At 49.3% G+C, this 21738-nt stretch overlaps 1 protein-coding gene across 2 annotated transcripts in view; it reads left to right on the top strand.

Moving 5' to 3' along the window:
• The window catches only part of LOC119972347 (basic phospholipase A2 nigroxin A-like), a 62883-nt gene that overhangs the window by 17635 nt on the left and 23510 nt on the right, over window positions 1–21738 (top strand). For both annotated transcript variants that reach the window (XM_038808889.1, XM_038808888.1), the window contains exon 2: window positions 3383–3575. In XM_038808889.1, the coding sequence (XP_038664817.1) occupies window positions 3397–3575 (179 nt within the window). In that variant the 5' untranslated portion in view covers window positions 3383–3396. The remainder of the gene's footprint in view (window positions 1–3382; window positions 3576–21738) is intronic.

The raw sequence follows: 21738 nt of genomic DNA, 5'->3' as shown, positions 1-21738 counted from the left end.
AATTAATTGGTTTGGAAATTCACAATGTGTACCATGCCGGTCGTGGGGGGGTGCTGCTGGGCAAAATAAGATTGATATTATTTTTGTGGGACTTGGGTCTTTCTTTAATGCTCAAGCCCTGGAGTGGGATTTGAACTAAAACCTCATGATTCAGAAGCAAGTGAGTCATAGCTGACACGGCTCGACCAATTTACAAAAACTTCCTCACTACAATTGTTCTGCTGAGACAGAAATAACCTGGACCCCTCTTGACCCAAAACCACTTCCCACTGTGATTATAAACTTTTACCCTGAAACAAACCTTCAGACCATCTCAGGCACCCATGCAATCGTCGAGACTTAATCCAGTGAGGTGCATTACGATGTTGATTTGGCACGGTTACCTCATCAGCAGGCAGTGTGAAAATGGAAGTGATGCTTCAGTTATACAGGGCACTAGTGAGGCACATCTGGAGTACTGTGTACAGTATTGGGCACCTTATTTAAGGAAAAATGTAAATGTATTGGAAGCAGTTCAGGGAACGTCGACTAGACTAATACCTGGAATGGGTGGGCTGTCATTTGAGGAATGGTTAGACAGGCGAGGCTTATATCTGCTGGAGTTTAGATGAGTAAGAGGTGATTTGATTGAAACATACAAGATCATGAGGGGTCTTGACAGGGTGGATGAGGAGAGGACGTTTCCTCTTGTGGGAGAATCTGGAATTAGAGGTCACTGTTTAAAAATAAACGAGCGCCCTAGCCTTTCAATATTGAATCTAAACTTGTTTAATGTGAATCACTCCCTCTTCCAAATGGACTCTTTTCTTTTTTAACCGCTTGCATAACCACAAGACCACTTTTTTTGTTTTACCACTTCCAACTCCATTTCCACAGTTCCTATCTTAATTACAAATTGCTCAGATTCGATTTCATTGGGGAAATTATTGTTCAGCGCTCGTTTGGTGGACATCTTGAAATGTTCTCGGGGGTCGCTGACCCAGAGTCTTTGATCTAAAGGGTGCATTGGAGCAATGCACCAGGGTGTTTTGACAACACCTCCCAAGCCAGCAATCACCACCATTTAGCAGGGGAAGTGAGTCATGTGGTGGGTGGGCTTTACTTTATTTTGACACCACAGAACTTTGCAGCACAGGAGAATAACATTCAACCTCTGTAACTGGCTCCGGGCCAGAATGATCCAAAACTTATCCCACTGCCCCATTTACACCATATATACCTTTATCTTGCTCAGCTTCAAACATTTATCCAATTTTCCCTTATGAGATGCATGGGGCAAAGCAAGCCATATTACAAAACGTTTCCCACACTCGTGAGTGAAAATATCAAATTAATGACCCCTTGGGCTGGATTCTCTGACCCCCACCGGGTCGGAGAATCGCCGGGGGACAGCATGATTCCCACCCCCGCCGTCTCCCAAAGTCTCAGGCACCAGATGTTCGGCGGGGGCGGGAATCGCGCCGCGCCGGTCACCGGCTCCTCCCTCCCGGTGATTCTCCGGCCCACGATGGGCCGAAGTCCCGCTGCTGTAATGCCGGTCCCGCTGGCGTGAATCAAACCACCTTCCTTACCGGCGGGACTGGCGGCACGGGCGGGTTCCGAGGTCCTGGGGGAAGCGCGGGCGATCTGGCCCCGGGGGGGTGCTCCCACAGTGGCCTGGTCCGCGATCGGGGCCCACCGATCCGCAGGCGGGCCTGTGCCCTGGGGCACTCTTTTCCTTCCTCGTCGGCCATAAACTACGCGATGGCCGACGCGGAAGTGACCCCCTCCCCTGCGCATGTGTGGGGATGACGTCAGCAGCCGCTGACGCCCCCGCGCATGCACGGACTTCCGCCAGCCGGTGAAGTCCCTTCGGCCCCGGCTTGCGTGGCGCCACAGGCCTTCCACGCCAGCCGGCGGGACGGGAACCACTCCGGCACGGGCCTAGCCCCTCTAGGTGAGGGTTTAGCCCCTAAAGATGCGGAGAAATCCGCACCTTTGGGGCAGCCCGACACCGGAGTGGTTCACGCCACTCCATCCTGCCGGGACCCCCCGCCCCACCGGGTAGGGGAGAATCCAGCCCCTTATCACTGACTCCACAACCAACGGTCTTTGCTCATCAATCTTCCAAAATCCTTCATAGTTTCATAAATACCTCCAGTAATTCTCCTCTTAAGTCTGTCCAGTGGAAATAGTTCCTGTATCTCTCCTCTGAACTATCGGGCGCGATCTAACCAGAAAAATAGTCAGTTCTGGGCGGGTTTCGCGCTGGGAATGACGCCGCTATCTAGCAGCACTCTGTTTTTTTTAGTGCCCCGGTGGGGAACCCACATCCCCCCCCCTCCCCCCCCCATCCCCGAGGCTACGCTCCATGTCAACAGCAAGTGAAGCTCCTCTGTGCCTCTTGATCCCGGACGCATCCCTCAGACATCCCCTAGCACCCCTGGCTGCTTGGAGTGCTCATGTGGCACTGACAGTGGCAGGGTGCCACCCTGCCCGAAGGTCAACCACCTGGTGGCCTCCAATTGCCGAAGAGACCCCCCTCTCCCCACTACCGTTCCACCTGGCCCCGGTTTGTGGTAACCGGTATGAACGGCACCTGGCTGGGGTCTCCTCAGTGAGGCTGATAGATGCTGGGTGGCCGTTAGATCTGGCGCGAGTAGGATTAACTGGTTTCATAAACTCACTTAGCCGTGCGAGACTGGGCCCCCACCCATTGTTGATGGGACCAAGATCGTGACGTCTGCAAGGCGTAATTGCTGCCGGCAATCTGGGTGAGGCCTTTCCCGTGATCTATTGGCTGAGTCGTGCCCCCGTTCCGGCGGGATGTGGACAGTAGATCGCGCCAATTGTTTCCCATTTCTGACATCCGCTTTATGCATCCACCATCAGTTTAACGCTGGTTAAATTATGAGATGTCAAAACCGCACACAGTGGCTGATCAGTAGATTATTACTTTTTATTCTAGGCCCTAATTCAAAATATCTGAATGAAATCAAGAGTTGATTTAGAGTGTAAATCTACTCAGCACTAACCCTTGGGGTATCCCGCTGTCAACAATCTGAGCAACGTCCATTTAATCAAACTCTATTTCTTGTTCATTGTCCAACTTTCTCTCCATGTTGCTGCATTCTCTCTTGTGTCATATGCCTGATTTACTCTCACAAGCCTTTCATGCGATGAATAAACAAACATTTTCAAAAGTCCCCAACACAATCAACTGCACTCTCTCCACCACTTCTTCAAAACGTTCTTAGTAATGTTGTCAAGTATGTTTCTTCTTTAGCACGTACGCAGTGACTGACATTGACTAACTGTGCATTTCCTGGAACTTTTATCTTGAATGATGGATTCTAAGAATTTGTGCCCACAGTTGAAACCCTGGCTTTCCATTTCTACACAGGCTTCGTGCTCTCAATGCTGGTGGTGCAAGTACATGGACAGCATATGCGTCACAGGCGTGACATCTGGCAGCTAGCTAAAGTGCTGTCCTGCACTACAGGGAAGAACTTTCTTCAGATATCTTGGAGATACATTAACTACGGCTGCTGGTGCGGTGTTCGTGGAGCTGGGAAGCCGGTAGACGGGACCGATTGGTAGTGCCAATTTGAATACTTTACATGAATCTGACTGTTGCCTTCTTTAAAAATCCTTTCCAATTCTGACATCTTTCCTTAAATGGCATGAACTGAACCATGGGAGGAACAGCTGTCTTACAGTGCCGGCTACACTTGGTAACTCTGCTGAGTGGCCATTCTGCAGTGGCATGTCCTATACAAACATATAGATTAGGAGCAGGGGTAGGCCATTCGGCCCTTCGAGCCTGCTCTGCCGTTCAATTTGTTCATCGTTGATCTGATTGTAACTTCAACCCCACAATCCTGCCTCCCAATAACCTTTTACCCCCTTGTTAATCTCCTCCATGAATTTTACCCCCTTGTTAAGCGCCTCCGTAACCTTTCACCCCCTTGTTAAGTGCCTCCGTAACCTTTCACCCCGTTGTTAAGCGCCTCGATAACCTTTCACCCACTTGTTCATCACCTCCATAACCTTTCACCCCCTTGCTAATGCCTCCATAACATTCCACACCCTTGTTAATCACCCTCATTGCCTTTCACCCCCTTGTTAATCTCCTCCAAACCCGTTCACACCTTGTTAATCAACAATCCATGTTGTGTTATGATCCCAGTTGATGTTATAACTGGATGGAAAGATACCAGACTGGAACCCTGGCTCAATGTGCTTAACCTTTACTCTTTGTTTTATAAAATGTGGAGGCACAGAATCACAGGACTGCTCGTTAGTTTTAACAACAAGAAAACAATATTTACTAAACATGAAAAAATTGGATTATGATACAATGCTCCTTCGCTCCCCCTTAGCTTAATAATTAACAATTGGATGGCACTGTGGCACAGTCGTTAGCACTGCTGCCTCACAACGCCAGGGACCCGGGTTCAATTCCCACCTTGGGCGACTGTCAAAAGAACAAAGAACAAAGAAAATTACAGCACAGGAACAGGCCCTTCGGCCCTCCCAGCCTGCGCCGATCCAGATCCTTTATCTAAACCTGTCGCCTATTCCAAGGATCTACTTCCCTCTGTTCCCCGCCCGTTCATATATCTGTCTAGATCTAGATGCATCTTAAATGATGCTATCGTGCCCGCTTCTACCACCTCTGCTGGCAAAGCGTTCCAGGCACCCACCACCTTCTGCGTAAAAAACTTTCCACGCACATCTCCCTTAAACTTTCCCCCTCTCACCTTGAAATCGTGACCCCTTGTAATTGACACCCCACTCTTGGAAAAAGCTTGTTGCTATCCACCCTGTCCATACCTCTCATAATTTTGTAGACCTCAATCCGGTACCCGCTCAACCTCTGTCTTTCCAACGAAAACAATCCTAATCTCCTCAACCTTTCTTCATAGCTAGCACCCTCCATACCAGGCAACATTCAGGTGAACCTCCTTTGCACCCTCTCTAAAGCATCCACATCCTTCTGGTAATGTGGCGAGCAGAACTGTACACAGTATTCCAAATGTGGCCTAACCAAAGTCCTATACAACTGTAACATGACCTGCCGACTCTTGTACTCAATACCCCGTCCGATGAAGGCAAGCATGCTGTATGCCTTCTTGACCACTCTATCGACCTGCGTTGCCACCTTCAGGGTACAATGGACCTGAACTCCCAGATCTCTCTGTACATCAACTTTCCCTAGGACTCATCCATTGACCGTATAGTCCGCTCTTGAATTGGATCTTCCAAAATGCATCACCTCGCATTTGCCTGGATTGAACTCCATCTGCCATTTCTCTGCCCAACTCTCCAATCTATCTATATTTTGCTGTATTCTCTGACAGTCCCCCTCGCTACCTGCAACTCCACCAATCTTAGTATCATCTGCAAACTTGCTAATTAGACCACCTATACCTTCCTCCAGGTCATTTATGTATATCACAAACAACAGTGGTCCGAGCACGGATCCCTGTGGAACATCACAAGTCACCTTTCTCTATTTTGAGACACTCCCTTCCACCACCTCTCTGTCTCCTGTTGCCCAGCCAGTTCTTTATCCATCTAGCTAGTACACCCTGAACCTCATACAACTTCACTTTTTCCATCAACCTGCCATGGGAAACTTTATCAAATGCCTTACTGAAGTCCATGTATTTGACATCTACAGCCCTTCCCTCACCAATTAACTTTGTCACTTCCTCAAAGAATTCTATTCTGTTTGTAAGACATGACGTTCCCTGCACAAAACCATGCTGCCTATCACTGATAAGTCTATTTTCTTCCAAATGTGAATTGATCCTATCCCTCAGTATCTTCTCCAACAGTTTGCCTGCCACTGACATCAAGCTCACAGGTCTATAATTCCCTAGATTATCCCTGCTACCCTTCTTAAACAAAGGGACAACATTAGCAATTCTAGAGTCCTCCGGGACCTCACCCATGCTTAAGGATGCTGCAAAGAAATCTGTTAAGGCCCCAGCTATTTCGTCCCTCGCTTCCCTCAGTAACCTGGGATAGATCCCATCCGGACCTGGACCCTTGTCCACCTTAATGCCTTTTAGAATACCCATAACTTCCCCCTTCCTTATACCGACTTGACCTAGAGTACTTAAACATCCATCCCTAACTTCAACATCCATCATGTCCCTCTCCTTGGTGAATACCGATGTAAAGTACTCATTAAGAATCTCATCCATTTCCTCTGACTCCACCCATAAATTCCCTCTTTTGTCTTTGAGTGGGCCAATCCTTTCTCTAGTTACCCTCTTGCTCCTTATATACGAATAAAAGGCTTTGAGATTTTCCTTAACCCTGTTAACCAAAGATATTTCATGACCCCTTTTAGCCCTCTTTATTGCGCGTTTGAGATTTGTCCTACTTTCCCAATATTCCTCCAAAGCTTCATCAGTTTTAAGTCGCCTAGATCTCATGTATGCTTCCTTTTTCATCTTAGCTAGTCTCACAATTCCACCCGTCATCCATGGTTCCCTAATCTTGCCATTTCTATCCCTCATTTTCACAGGGACATGACTGTCCTGCACTCTAATCAACCTTTCCTTAAAAGACTCCCACATTTCAAATGTGGATTTACCCTTAAACAGCTGCTCCCAATCCACATTCCCTAGCGCCTGCCAAATTTTGTTATACTTGGCCTTTCCCCAATTTAGCACTCTTCCTTTAGGACCACTCTCGTCTTTGTCCATGAGTATTCTAAAACTTACGGAATTGTGATCGCTATTCCCAAAGTAATCACCGACTGAAACTTCAACGACCTGGCCGGGATCATTCCCCAATACCAGGTCCAGTATGGCCCCTTCCCGAGTTGGACTATTTACATACTGCTCTAAAAAACTCTCCTGGATGCTCCTTACAAATACTGCTCCATCTACACCCCCAACACTACATGAGTCCCATTCAATGTTGGGGAAGTTAAAATCTCCCATCAGGACCACCCTATTGCTCCTACATTTTTCTATAATCTGTCTGCATATTTGTACCTCTACTTCATGCTCGCTTTTGGGAGGCCTGTAGTAAAGTCCCAACAATGTTACTGCACCCTTCCTATTTCTTAGCTCTACCCATATTGCCTCAGTGCTCGAATCCTCCATGGTGCCATCCTTAATCACAGCTGTGATATCATCTCTGACCAGTAATGCAACTTCTCCACCCCTCTTACCTCCCTCTCTATCCCTCCTGAAGCATCTATACCTAGGATATTTAGTTGCCAATCTTGCCCTTCCCTCAACCAAGTCTCAGTAATACCAATAACATCATATTCCCAGGTACTAATCCAAGCCCTAAGTTCATCTGCCTTACCTGCTACACTTCTCGCATTAAAACAAATGCACCTCAGACCACCTGTCCCTTTGCGTTCATCATCTCTTCCCGGTCTACTCTTCCCCTTAGTCACAATGAGTTTATTATCTAGTACCTTACTGGCTTTAGTTGCTGCCTCTTTACTGACCTCTAACTTCCTAATTTGGTTCCCATCCCCCTGCCACATTTGTTTAAAACTTCCTCAACTGTGTTAGCAAAAGCACCCCCTAGGACCTTGGTTCCAGTCCTTCCCAGGTGTAGAGCATATGATTTGTAATGGTCCCACCGCCCCCAGAACCGGTTCCAATGTCCCAAAAATCTGAATCCCTCCCTCCTGCACCATCTCTCAAGCCACGTATTAATTCTGACTATTCTTGAATTTCTACTCAGACTGTCTCATGGCACTGGTAGCAATCCTGAGATTACTACCTTTGAGGTCCCACTTTTTAATTTATCTCCTAACTCCCTAAATTCTGATTGTAGGACCTCAACCCGTTTTTTACCGATATCGTTGGTGCCTGTATGCACCACAACTGGCTGTTCACCCTCCCCCTTCAGCATGTCCTTCAGCCAATCGGAGACATCCCCGACCCGAGCACCCGGGAGGCAATATACCATTCGGGAGTCTCGTTTTCGACCACAGAAACGCCTGTCTACTCCCCTTACGATTGAATCCCCGATGACGATAGCCCTGCCAGTCTTTTTCCTGCCCTTCTGTACAGCAGAGCTAGCCACGGTGCCATGAGCCTGGCTACTATTGCCTTCCCCTGGTGATTCATCTCCCCAAAAGTATCCAAAACGGTATATCTGTTTTGGAGGGAGATGGCCGCAGGGGACACCTGCACTGCCTTCCTGCTCTTTCTCTGCCTTTTGGTCATCCATTCCCTGTCTCCCTCACCAATCCTAATCTGCGGTGTGACCAACTCATTGAACGTGCTATTCACGACCTCCTCAGCATCGCGGAGTGGAGTTTGCACATTCTACCCATGTCTGCGTGGGTTTTCTATGGTTTCCTCCAACAGTCCAAAGATGTGCAGGTTAGCTGATTGGACATGCTAAATTGCCCCTTAGTTTTGAAAGATAAGACGGAGATACGGGGATAAGGCTGTGTTAATCTGCCCTTTCAGATGGTCGGTTCAGAGTGGATGGGCCAAATGGCCTCCTTCTGCACTGTAGGGTTCTGTGATTCTATAATTATAGACACATTTTAAGGTTCACACAGATTGCAAAATACATCTTAAGATACAATATTTAAAAAAAAATTAGAGTACCCAATAAATTATTTCCAATTAAGGGCCAATTTAGTGTGGCCAATCCACCTACCCTGCATACCTTTTGGATCATGGGGGCGAAACCCACACAAGCATGCGCAGAATGTGCAAACTCCACACGGAGCCGGGATCGAACCTGGGACTTTGGAACCATGAGGCAGCAGTGCTAACCACTGTGCCCCTGTGCTGCCCACATCTAAAGATACAATGGTCTCATTAAAAAAGTCCTTTTAACTGAAAAAAAATGAAAATCGCTTATTGTCGCAAGTAGGCTTCAAATGTGAAAAGCTCCTAGTCACCACATTCCAGCGCCTGTTCGGGGAGGCTGGTATGGGAATTGAACCCTGCTGCTGGCCTGCCTGGGTCTGCTTTCAAAGCCAGCGATTTAACCCTGTGCTAAACCAGCCTCTACACACATTGACTGTGGTAGGGGAGGTGGTGGTGTAGTGGTATTGTCACTGGACTAGTAAACTAGAGACCCAGCATAATGCTCTGGGGACCCAGGTTCAAATCCCGCTGCTGTAGATGTTGAAATTAGAATTCCATAAAAATCTAGAATTAAAAGTCGAATGATGACCGTGAAACCATTGTTGATTGTTGTAAAAACCCATCCAGTTCACTACTGTTCTTTGGGGAAGGAAACCAGCTGCCCTTACCTGGTCTGGCCTACATGTTACTCACTGCAATGTGTTTGATTATTAACTGCCCCCTCAAGGGCAATAGGGATGGACAGTAAATGCTGACACAGCCACACTCCAGGAACGAATTTTTTAAAACTCCACTCTGGACCCAAGTTAGTGTCTGTGGATTTCTCCTCAGAATCCCACCCAGATGATTATTATACCGTGAGCCACCTTATTTCACTGAACTCGGGCTCCCACATGAGTGATTTCAAATTTGAATATCAAAAAGACACACTTTCAAATCTTCTTTTAACCAATGCTTTCCCTCAACTGCTCCCATCAAAGTTTTGCTTTCAGATTTACACCTCCTTCTTCAGGATTTATTTTGTTTTTAAGGCTTCTACACAAACTCTAAGACCCAGAGTTTCCGAATTATTTCAAATAATGTCTGACAAACTGTAGTAATGATTCACAAACGTTAGCACACTGTCCATATCTTTCTGGCCTCTCATGATCCAAAGCCTTTTCCAACTCTTTGACTTTATTGAACGGCCATTTGTTCTGGCTCTCAGTTCCCTCTGTTCCATTCGCTCCAGATTTTTTGGATACTTCTCTTAATTTCTCTAGTTACCTTACCTAGCTGCTCTTGAAATATATCCACTTGTTTCCTTAACCATTACTCCACAGTATGGCTTTATTCTAAAAATTCTGACAGATATTCCCTTGACCAGCTGCTTCTAGCAGATCTGTGAGAGAGCTGCTTTCTCTTTCACTACCTTATCTCCAAATGCCAATTAATGCAGCTAAAACTACGCTCAAAACCTTTTTACCTTAAAGGCCTCCAGCTGCTGAGCAATGGCCACATATTTCGGCTGGCTTATTTGCTCTTCACGCCGTAGCCCTCTCTAAGCACAATAAAAACGCGGTTGGATCAGAAACAACCCTCACACTGACAAACGTTGTTGTCCAGAATAAATCTAATCTGTAGATTTTACCCTTGAAGTATCAAACGTGCCAATAACCAATTTCCACACAGCAATCTCCCACAAACTGCAATGAAATGGACGAGCAGGTTATTTGCCTGTTTGATATCTAGTTCTGAGTGAGCTGCTCAATATTGGGAAGATCAAAAATATCCCCTGCCACATCCTTCACCACAAATTCCAACCAGGCACTGGCCACTGCCTCAGGTGGAATAAGACTGTTCACAGTAGCAGCAAGCTATTCAACCCTCACCTCAAATGTTTGACCAGACAGCGTCAAGACCACCTCTACATCGCCCATCTCAGCCCACCTCGTGCTAAAACTCTCGTTCATGCCATTGTCACCTCCACAATTGGCTGCTCCATAACCCGTCTGGTGGCTCCGACTTCCAATCCTCCGGAATCTCCTGATCCAAAACATTGCTGCCTATGTCCTAAACTCTCACTGAGTCCTGTTCACCCATCATCCTTGTTATGATGACATACAAATACTTTTGTTCCTCATTCAATTCTCATGTTTGATTTTAAATTCCTCCACGCTCTGAACACTCCCTATTTCTATAACTTCCTCCAATTCACAGTGCAGAAGGAAGCCATTCAGCCCATCGAGTCTGCACCGGCTCTTGGAAGGAGCACCCTATCCAAGGTCTACACCTCCACCCTATCACCAGAACAAGGTAACCCCACCCAACACTAAGGGCAATTTTGGACACTAAGGGGAATTTAACATGGCCAATCCACCTAACCTGCACATTTTTGGACTGTGGGAGGAAACCGGAGCACCCAGAGGAAACCGGAGCACCCGGAGGAAACCCACGCACACACGGGGAGGATGTGCAGACTCCGCACAGACAGTGACCCAAGCTGGGAATCGAACCTGGGACCCTGGGGCTGTGAAGCAATTGTGCTATCCACAATGCTACCGTGCTGCCCTTCCCAGAACCTATTCCTCCAACTTGGCCTCCTGTGCATCCAATCGTCACTTCACCCCACTATAGACAGACATACCTACAGTCATCCAGGCCACATGCTGTGGAGTGAACTAATGAAACTTTTCTGCTTCTGTAAACTCCCGCTCCTACTTTAGGATGTTCTTTAAACCACCTCTAATTGAGCAAGCTTTAGATCACCTGCTCTACTTTTACTTTCTTTGGCTCAGCATGCAACTTTATTTGATTAGACCTCGACATTAAAGGTGCTATATAGATGCAATTTATTGTTGCTGTTATTCTTGATTTTTTTTTTGCTAGTTTTCGCCGTTGTTGCTGTGCTCCTCAGGAGGGCATTTCACAGCATTGTACATTGTACATTGTACAGAGACAGCAAATATCTAGAATCATTCACCATTACTGAGAAGGAAACATCTCCCAATGACCTGTTCAGAGCAATGTGCAATACTAACAGTTAATAATTTAGGGAATGTTTCTGATTAAGTGGATATTAAGTCCTTTTGCTGGGGAACAGATCTTAAGGGAGAAACAGAGAGGAGGAAACATGGCGAGAGACAGAGAGCCGGTCACAAAGAGAGACATATAGGCTGGATGTTCTGAGAGTTCAGGAGACATCACGGAACTTTGAAAAATAATGGACAGGGACAAATATTGGGATTCCCTCCACATTCCTGGCACCCCCAATTTTCACCACTGTGAAATATGGGTGTTGGTAGTAAGCCCATTGCAGGGTAGTCAATTCATTATGCTTGGCTGAGGTCCCAGAATTCATATAGCTTGCTGAAACAGGTGCACACAAGAGAATATATTACTTGATTCAGGGAGGTGGTGATGGTGTTGTCACTGGACAATAATCCAGAGACCCAGGGTAATCCTCTGGGGATCTTGGTTCAAATCCCACCACGGCAGATGGTGGAATTTCAACTCAATAAAAATAAATCTGCTGTTAAAAGTCTAACGAAGACGATCAAACCATTGTCGAGTGTCATAAAAACCCAACTAGTTCACTAATGTCTGATGTGTTATCTGTGCTGGTCTAACATCGACTGCAACTAGATGCAGTAAAACGAGAAACAGGCTTCCAACACACGAGATGGTCCAACACTGTTTTATTGAACCTGTTGATTGCTGTACATAATCTGCTGTGGGTTGGCACTCTATTAACCTAATTTATAATCTCCTACTGGCTTGACCAGACTAGCTCTCTATCACATGGTGATGATGTTCATTAGCCTGTGCACTGTGACTATCTCCTTAGCCATGTCCTGTGAGAGAGGGAGAGCCTTAATGCCCTGTGAGATTTATAGTGGCGGTGTCCTGTCTGGTGATTGGTTGTCCTGTGTCGTGTGTGTTCATTGGTTATCCTGTGTGTCAATCACTGCCTGTCTGCATCTCATGATATACATGAGTGGATATTATGACATCTCCCCCTTTTAAAATAAATTTTGGAACGTGGCTGTATATGCATGCATAACTATGTACAAGTGGGGAATGAATGAACATATGTACATGGGAAGGTGTCTATCGAGCAGATACAGAGCAAACTGAACAAAATTTGTACCCTGAATGCCAGAGGTGAGGTGAGGGTGACTGCCCTTGACATCAATGCATCATTTGACTGAGTACGGCATCAAGAAGCCCTAGCTAAATAGGAATCAGAGGGAAAACTCTCCGCTATTTGGAGTCATACCTGGCATAAAGGAAGGTGGTTATGGTGTTTGGAGGTCAATCATCTCAGCTCCAGGCCATCAGTGCAGGAGTTCCTCAGGGTAGTGTCCTAGGCCCAACTATCTTCAGCTGCTTCATCAATGACCTTCCTTCCATTATACAATTAGAAGTGTGGATGTTTGCAGATGACAGCACAATGTTCAGCACTATTTGCGACTTCTCAGATAATGAAGCAGTCCATGTCCAAATGCAACAGGACCAGGATAATATCCAGGCTTGACCTGACAAGTGGCAAGTAACATTCATGCCACACAAATGCCAGGCATTGACCATCTCCTAAAAGAGAGGATCTAACCATCGGCCTTGACATTCAATGGCGTTACCATTGCTGAGTCCCCCACAATCAACATCCTGAGGTTGCCATTGACAAGAAACTCTGGACTAGCCATATTAATACTGTGGCTACCAGAGCAGGTCAAAAGTTAGGAATCCTGCGGCAAGTATCTCGCCTCCTGACTCCCCCAAAGCCTGTCCACCATCTGGAAGGAACAAGTCAGAAGTCCACTTGCCTGGATGAATGCAGCTCCAATAAAACTTAAGGAGCTTGTCAGCATCCAGGACAAATCAACCCACTTGATTGGCGCCCTTCCACAAACATTCAATCTCAACCACCGATGAACAGTGACAGCTGTGTGTACCATCTACAAGATGCATTGCAGTAACTCACCAAGGTTCCTTAGGCAGCACCTTCCAAACCCATGACCAACTAGAAAGACAAGAACATCAGAAAACTGGGAACAGCGCCACCTGGAGGTTCCCCTCTAAGTCACTCACAATCCTGACTTGGAAATAGATCGCCATTCCTTCACTGCAACTGGGTCAAAATCTTGGAATTTTCTCTCAAACAGCACTATGGGTGTACCTACACCAGAGGGACTGGAACAGTTCAAGAAGTCAGCTCGCCACCACCAATGGGTCCCACGGTAGCACAGTGGCTAGCACTGTTGCTTCACAGCGCCAGGGTCACAGGTTCAATTTCCGGCTTGGGTCACTATCTGTGCGGAGTCTGCACGTTCTCCCCGTGGGTTTCTTCCGAGTGCTCCGGATTCCTCTCACAAGTCCCAAAAGATGTGCTCGTTAGGTGAATTGGACATTTTGAATTCCCTCTCAGTGTACCCGAACAGGCACCGGAATGTGGCGGCTCGGGGATTTTCACAGTAACTTCATTGCAGTGTTAATGTAAGCCTACTTGTGACACTAATAAAGATTATTATTATTCTCAAAGGCAACAAATGCTGGACTAGCCAACGACGCTCAAATCCCGTAAAATAATTTTTTAAAATTGGCATTTTTTACTGAGCCACTTATAGTTTTTGCTGTGGATACTTTTGAGATCTGGTTGAGTGATACCCCTATCCGATATGCACTTTTATACAATACAATAATAATAATAATAATAAACTTTTATTGTCACAAGTATGAAGTTACTGTGAAAAGCCCCTCGGCACATTCCAGCGATATTCGGGTAAGCTGGTTAAGAAAGTTCTGAAAGCGTTTTTAAAAAATGTCCACCACTTTTCACACAGTTTGATACAGAGTACATATTGGTAAATGGCTTAGAGTATATGAGAGCCCATTGGAGCTGAGTGTGGGGCATGGGTTGGCATGGACGGGACAGGGAAAGAGAATGGAGGTGAGGGGACGTGTGTGGTGAGGGTTGGAGGGCTTAATGTTGAACAAAATTGAGAATCGAGGAGGGTCTTTTAACCTGCCCGCCTCGGCACACGGCATCCTCTGGCCTCGTTCTGAATCGTTGCCAGAGGTAGTGGGTTTGACTCCACCACGCACCACCCTCACCCATCCCAGAATGAAAACTCCATCTTTCAGGGCAATTTATCCCAAAGTGGGGGCAACAAACAGCAAGGTTCCTGATTCACGCGACCCACCTGACAGCCTGCATCGAGAAAGAGAGAGAGAGATCTATATAGAGACACACAGATACACATAAACATAGATAAGACAGGGTGAGATTGATAGTTGTGGAAAGGGATAGAGAGAGAGCGATGAAGAGAAAGCAGTAAGGGGAAAGACAATGTGCGGGATTCTCTGTCGGTCGATGCCGAAATCGTGAAACGCAATTGGGCGGAAAATCAGTTCCGATGCCAAAATCGTGGCAGGCGTCGATTTCACGCCAAATCGCAATTCTCCATCGCCTCGACAGCAGCGTCAATGCATTCCAGAATGCATGTACAGTAAACACCTTTGGCATATCATTAGCGGGCCTGACCCTGTATTCTCTGGGGTCTCTGCGATTCTACCCCTCCACTGGGGAGAATTCCCGATGGCAAAGTTCACTTGTGCTTTTAAAACCTATGAAATTGGCGCCGTGGGTGATGAGGGAGAGAGAGAGAGGAGGTAGGACATGGAGAGGTGCGACTGTGGGCTGCTGAGCCAGACATTGGCCGGGCCAGCTGGGGTGGGGGTTGTGTGACGTGGGAAACGGGCCACGTGATCGGGATGACCCCCCATGGGACTGGGGCAGTGCCCAGGCACGGACCGCCATTGTCGCGGCCTGCAAGGCAGCAATCTGGCTGCGCACTCCACTAATCACCCACCCTGGCCTTGGTTCTGTAGAGTGACACCGGCCCTATGGGTGCCCCAGCCCTGCCACCCCCACACCCCACCGTCCACCATACCCCCCCCCCCAACCTGGCCACCACCCGCCGGTGGGGCATCAGGCAGCCCACCCAAGGGCAGCGCTCACTCTAGCCCCTACAGAGGCACTGGATGGGTGCCACAGAGTATACCGCTGGCAAGGGCAGTTTCCAGCAGACCGTTTCCCTGGCAGCAAGGACATGCACCAGGGCCAGAGGCCCTCATGGTGCTGGACACCAACGGGGTCAGGGGTGTAGCGATGGGTGGGGGGGGGGGATGCGAAGGACAGGGTCTGCATTGCCATCTGGGGGTACCATGTAGCCTGTTGGACTTGGTTGAGAAGGGAATACGCACCATGCCGACATTTTGGCCTTTCACCCCCTGCAGATAATGGATATTGGAATACAATAGTGGTCCTCCTGCTAAACGCTGCAGCAGAATGTGCAGCAGCGGAGCGTGCAGCAACAGAACAGGAGTCAGATGCTGAAGATGGAGAGCTGGTTGCCCAACAGGCCGGAGAGGAGGTGCAAAAGCGGCGTCGCTTGAGGCCTCATGTGTACCGGCAGCGCCTGTCATTCGAGGATCTACGGACCGAGCATGCCGTCAAAGACACCGGCTGCACAAAGAGACAGTACGACATATCTGCCAAGATCATGGGAATGGGGGAGGACACCCACTCCCGGTGGCCGTCAAGGTGACGGTTACACTGAACGTTTATGCCATGGGGTCCTTCCAGGTGCCGATTGGGGACCTGTCCAGGAGGTCACAGAGCTCGGTGCACAGGTGCATCCCAGCTATTACCGGGACCACATATGCCCAGATGGCACAATATGTCAATTTCAACATGGGGAGGTGGTGCTCAGGTTGTGGCACTGGCTGGGGGCGGGGGACACTAGATTGACCCACCTCATCCCCAGCATGTCCTGCAAGGCACAAGACAAGATGCACGATTAGACCACAGGCAGGGGGTGAGGGTGGTATGGGGGTGGTGTGGGGCTAAGGGTGGTGTGGGGGTGAGGGTGGGGAAGAGGTGGTGTGGGGGTGAGGGCTGGGGGAGATAGTTGTGGGGATGGTGTTTGGGGGGGGGTGGCGGGGGCAGGGGTTGACCCACAGGTCATGGGGACCAACCTCGCCTACGGCCAACCTCCACCCCGGCGACTTCCCTTTCCCCAGGGCCACCAGCCACATCCAGAAACCAATAATCACCATTAAGTCCTATTTCCATAGAATTAACAGGAGCCACCCCATACCCATCGGCTTCCTGTCATTCAGCAGCCTCCCAGAAAGTCATCACTTTGGTGGCGATTAGTACTCCTTTTTAAAAACATGAATGGGCGGAAGGGCTTCTGTGGGGAGCCAAATGGTGTGTTGACATCTTTGCTCACTGGCAAAGAGGCTGGGTCGCTGGGCTTGCCGCCCCAGTGCAGGGGGAAGGGGGACCCTCGGCTGGAGTTGGAGGGGGGAGTGGGCACGACAGGTACATCCTGGGGCAGTCGGTCATCCCCGCACCTTTGCGGACCACACCAGGATGGGCAGCTTGCTCTTGGGGGATAAGTGGTATCTGCTGAGGACCTGCCTAATGATGCCAGTCAGAAGGCCGGTGACTGAAGCAGAGACCCGGTACAATGAGGCCCATGTGGCCTCTTGGGCTGTCATTGAGCAGTGCATCGGTTTGCTCAACATGTGGTTCCGATGCCCTGCCGTACACCCCCTGGAGGGTCGCCCGCATTGTGGTGGTCTGCCCTATCCTTTACAACCTGCCGCAGGATGAGGAACATGTGGCCACCTCTGAGGAGGAGGACGAGGATGATGAGGCGGCGCCAGACCAGCAGCGGCTGGAGGGCGATCCCAGAGGACCAGCCGGAGGCTGCAGCGGTGAGGGTCCGGCAAGCCTGGAGGGCACGGGAGGCCCTCACACTTGCCCGCTTCACGTAGGACGGCTTGGTTTGTCATTGATACCTTACCCAACCCCCAACCCCAATTCTCCCCCTCCCAGGGTATGTGCCACATCACTCCAAGATGCTGGAACTGTGTCGGCACCGTCAGCGGGTCACTGTCAAGTGTAAGGGGGGGGTGATGATAACCCGCAGAAAGCTGAACGCTGGTGCTCCTGTATCTATGCCACAGTCTGACCCCTGCCTGTCTGCTGAGTCCTCGCTCACACCCATCACCTGCAATGCGGTGTACCCGGAGAAGGGAAGATGCCTGGAGAGATGGGCCAAGAGTTCGGAGGTCGGCCTGCATTGTGGAAGAAAGTGACAGAGGCATCATACTGGTTGTGCTCGAGTGTTTTTAATGTGTCACAGGGCTGGTTTAGCACAGGGCTAAATCACTGGCTTTGAAAGCAGACCAAGGCAGACTAGCATCACGGTTCAATTCCCGTACCAGCCTCCCTGAACAGGCATCGGAATGTGGCGACTAGGGGCTTTTCACAGTAACTTCATTTGAAGCCTACTTGTGACAATAAGCGATTTTCATTTCATTTTATTTTCATTTCATACAATTCCCAACTCTCCCAATGGTGCCGATCCACTGTCCCCATCATCCCCCCCCCCCCCCCCCCCCCATCCTCTCCCCCCGGTGCCCTCCGTGATCCTTGATGTTAGCCTTCCTAACTCTACTGCTACGCCCAGGTGTCTCCCCAAGATGTGCATCTGAGGTGGAGGCAGCCAGCCACTGACCTCATCCCATGACCTTCGATGCCCCTGGCGGGCATCCTCTGGGGGCTGTGGAGCCGGAGGACCCTGACTCACTTGTCGACGGCACATGTACAGCCATGCCGACCTGCCCGTGTACTGACCTTGAGACGTGGCCTCGTCAGAGGGGTGGAACTCGGGGGAGCTGGTGGCCACAATCGCAACTCCATGGGTTGGCACCCAGCACCCTCTCTTCCCATCTGGTGCCATAGGACCCTGGGGTTCACCTTGGGGTGGGGGGAGGGCGGGGGGAGGGGCAGCTGGTTTGATCCCCGGCTGCTCCTGCATCATCTGGCTGTGCCATCTCTGGCTACTCCCTGATTTCTGCACCATTGTGTCGACGCCCTCAGCGATGCTCCTCAGTGATCGAGCCATTCTCTGCAGTGACTCTGCAATGCCCACCTGCGACTGGGACAAGCTCCACGGCACTTCGGCCATTCCCATCTGAGAGCGGGACATGTCCCGCAGAACCTCATCAAGGTAACATCACCGAGCGAGTCGGACATTCTGCCGAGACCATCAGCCATGACTGTCACTGACTGCGCCACGCCTTGGACACCTTCACTCATAGTGCCGACGTCGTGCACCAGGCTCGCCACTGCAGTCGCCACCCTATCAGTGTTGGCCTTGGTGCCACTCATTGCCGGCGACATCTCCTGCACCCGCTGACATCTCCCTCTGAACGTCCCGGCCACACCCTAACGTCTCCATTAGCTCCGGATACCTCTGTACCATAGGCTCAGCATCTGACTGGGACCCAGCTGGGCCTGGGATCCAGCAGACCTCTGACTGCAGTCTTGCCTGAGGGTTCCTGCCTCCACCTGATGTACATCAGCAGCTGTGTGATGCTCCCCAGATTGTGCCCCAGTGCCTGACAGACGTTTCCCACTGATGTGCGTGTACCTGTGCTGGTGTAGTGTGGGGATGACAGCTGTGATGCATCGATCGTGTCTTTCTCGGAGCTCTCCTCCGAGGTGGCCTTCTGGGAGGCTGGAGAGGGGGCTGCCTGGGATGGTCCGGCATTGTCGGCTGGCAGACCTGCAGGAGAATGGACATGTCGTCAGTGGGAGGGATGGGTCAGTCAATATGGCAATAACATCTTATGTTAGACAGGTCCTCTGGGTGGGGCTCAATGGTTCCTCACCTCTGTGGCATCCGCCAACCTCCTCGTTAGTGACCGCTCTGTCCTTGGCCATCCCGTCACCTCCGGGGCCCGCTCCTCGAAGGTGGTGAGGGTTCTTAAGTCCCGCATGCCTCTGCCAATCTGGGCCCTCTCCCAGCAATGGTGCGAGAGCTTCTCCTGTGGAGACACAAAGAAGGCATCATTAGCCACACACGTGGTTCACAGTGATGGGCGGGGGTGTGAAGGAAGGGTTGACGGCTTCATGGAGAGTTGGGGGGTGGATGCTCACGTGGGGGCGGAAATGTCTCGGGCGGGGAGTTGGTGTCAACTCACCCCGTGCTGCCCGGTGTAAGTAATTGACCTTCTTCCTGCGCTGGAGGCCAGTCCTCCTGGTCACACCCCCAGAGCTTACAGCCGCCTCCACCTCGCCCCGGTGGCACTGGCTGCCCTATGGCTCACCCTCCAGGACTCTCGGGGAAACAGGACATCCCTCCTGGACCTGACCGCATTCAGGAGCCTCGCCAGGTCCCCATCACCGAATCCTGGGCCGGTCTCCTTGGTGCCATTGTTGTGAGCTGAATGGGATTGATGGGCAAATGCTGTTTAAATGCTGCACAACCTTGTTAGAGGTGGGTTGGTGACGCGGTTCTGGCGAAATGGCTGGTGAGCCATCATTTGTGGCGAGACGCCTGTGGGGCCTCACTAAGTGGACCAATTAATGTTGAATAGCATTGCCGGCTTCGCTGGGCTGAGCGCCGCAAAGTTCCCGCTCGCTACCTCACATAGAAATCGTTCCGGAGAATCGCACCCAAAGATTCAAAGTTGGAGAAACAAAGGCAGAAACACGTAAACAAAAGGCACAGAGAGAAATACACAGGGGCAAAGATAAACACAACGTCAGAAAGCAGATACCAGGAAGGAAATCTGCCATCCTTACCTGGTCTGGTTTACACGTGACTCCGCACCCACAATAATGCTGTTGACACTTAACTGCTCTCAAGGGCAATGTGTGTGTGGTGATTGTCCCTTTAACGGAAATACAACAGAATAAGGGTCACCTGGTCTGAACGACCAACCGAGACTCAGAGAGTGGAATCACCTCATGGTGTTGGAGGTTCCTAAGCAGAGACATTTTGGGAGCTTGCTAAGGGCATGAAGTTTATGTTTTCTAATTAATAAACACCTTTTGTGTTCATTAATGAAGTCTGTGACAGTGCATCCTTATATTTGGCGACGAGGATAAATTATCCTGCCACTGCCTCTGGCTCGACACCTGTGAGTACCCTGTGAGTATCTAAAAATTAAAGTACTCACTATAATGCCTCTCTTTGGGAGAATAGACCCATTTGACTCCTCCACGGAGGAGTTGACACAATACGTCGAATGCCTTGGGTATTATTTCCACACAAACAAAATAGGAAAGGAGGCGGAAAGCAAAGCAATTCTCCTAAGTGCTTATGGAACTCAAACGTATAATCTTATTCATAGTCTTACAGCCCCAAGCGCGCCCGACTCCAAATCATTACGTGAGTTTGTGGTTTTAATAAAGGCTTAGTTGAACCTCAATCATCAGTCATACTCCAGAGATTCAAATCTAATTCGAGGGTGAGTGCACCAGCTGAATCAATCATGGCTTACATTGCTAAACTCAAGCAATTGTATATTGTCATTTTGGAACCACCCTAAATGACATGTTACGGCATAGGTTAGTCTATGGCATGAACAAAGATTGTTTGCAGAGGTCTTCATCCAGAGAATAGTGAATCTGTGGACTTCGCTACCACAGAAAGTAGTTGAGGCTGAAACGTTGTATGATTTCGAGAAGGAATAGGATATAACTCTTGGGGCTAAAGGAATCAAGGGATATAGGGGGAATGGCGAGATAAGGGTATTGATCATTACACAGTACAGGACACTCAGCACGTTATACAGCACAGGATGCTCAGCACTATGTTATACAGCACTGGAGGCACTGTACACTATACAGCACAGGACGTTCAGTACGCTGTACAGTGCAGGACGCTCATTGCGCTATGCAGCACATGACGCTCAGTACGTTATACAATGCAGGATGCTCAGTACGCTGTACAGCGCAGGACGCTCAGTACGCTATACAGCACAGGACGCTCAGTACATTATACAGCACAGGACGCTCAGTACGTTATACAGCACAGGATGCTCAGTACGTTATACAGCACAGGATGCTCAGTACGTTATACAATGCAGGACGCTCTGAAGTTAAAACTCACCACTATTCTTAGAATTCCCCCTATACCAAAAAGGGTCGATATTCTAAATGGTGAACAGGGATTCACACTCTCTGACTCCGATGCAGGCTTTGGTGGGTGCTATTCAGGTCAAACTATATTTTAAAGTTATCCCCCGGTATAACCCATACCTTCACTGAAGAATTTTACCTACTTACCCCTTAGTAGCATCGATGTCCTGAGTCCTG

This window comes from Scyliorhinus canicula, chromosome 10 (assembly GCF_902713615.1).
Source record: "Scyliorhinus canicula chromosome 10, sScyCan1.1, whole genome shotgun sequence".
NCBI lineage: Eukaryota > Metazoa > Chordata > Chondrichthyes > Carcharhiniformes > Scyliorhinidae > Scyliorhinus > Scyliorhinus canicula.
The sequence above is the reverse complement of the archived record's forward strand: the minus strand, read 5'-3'. Positions and strand labels throughout refer to the sequence as shown.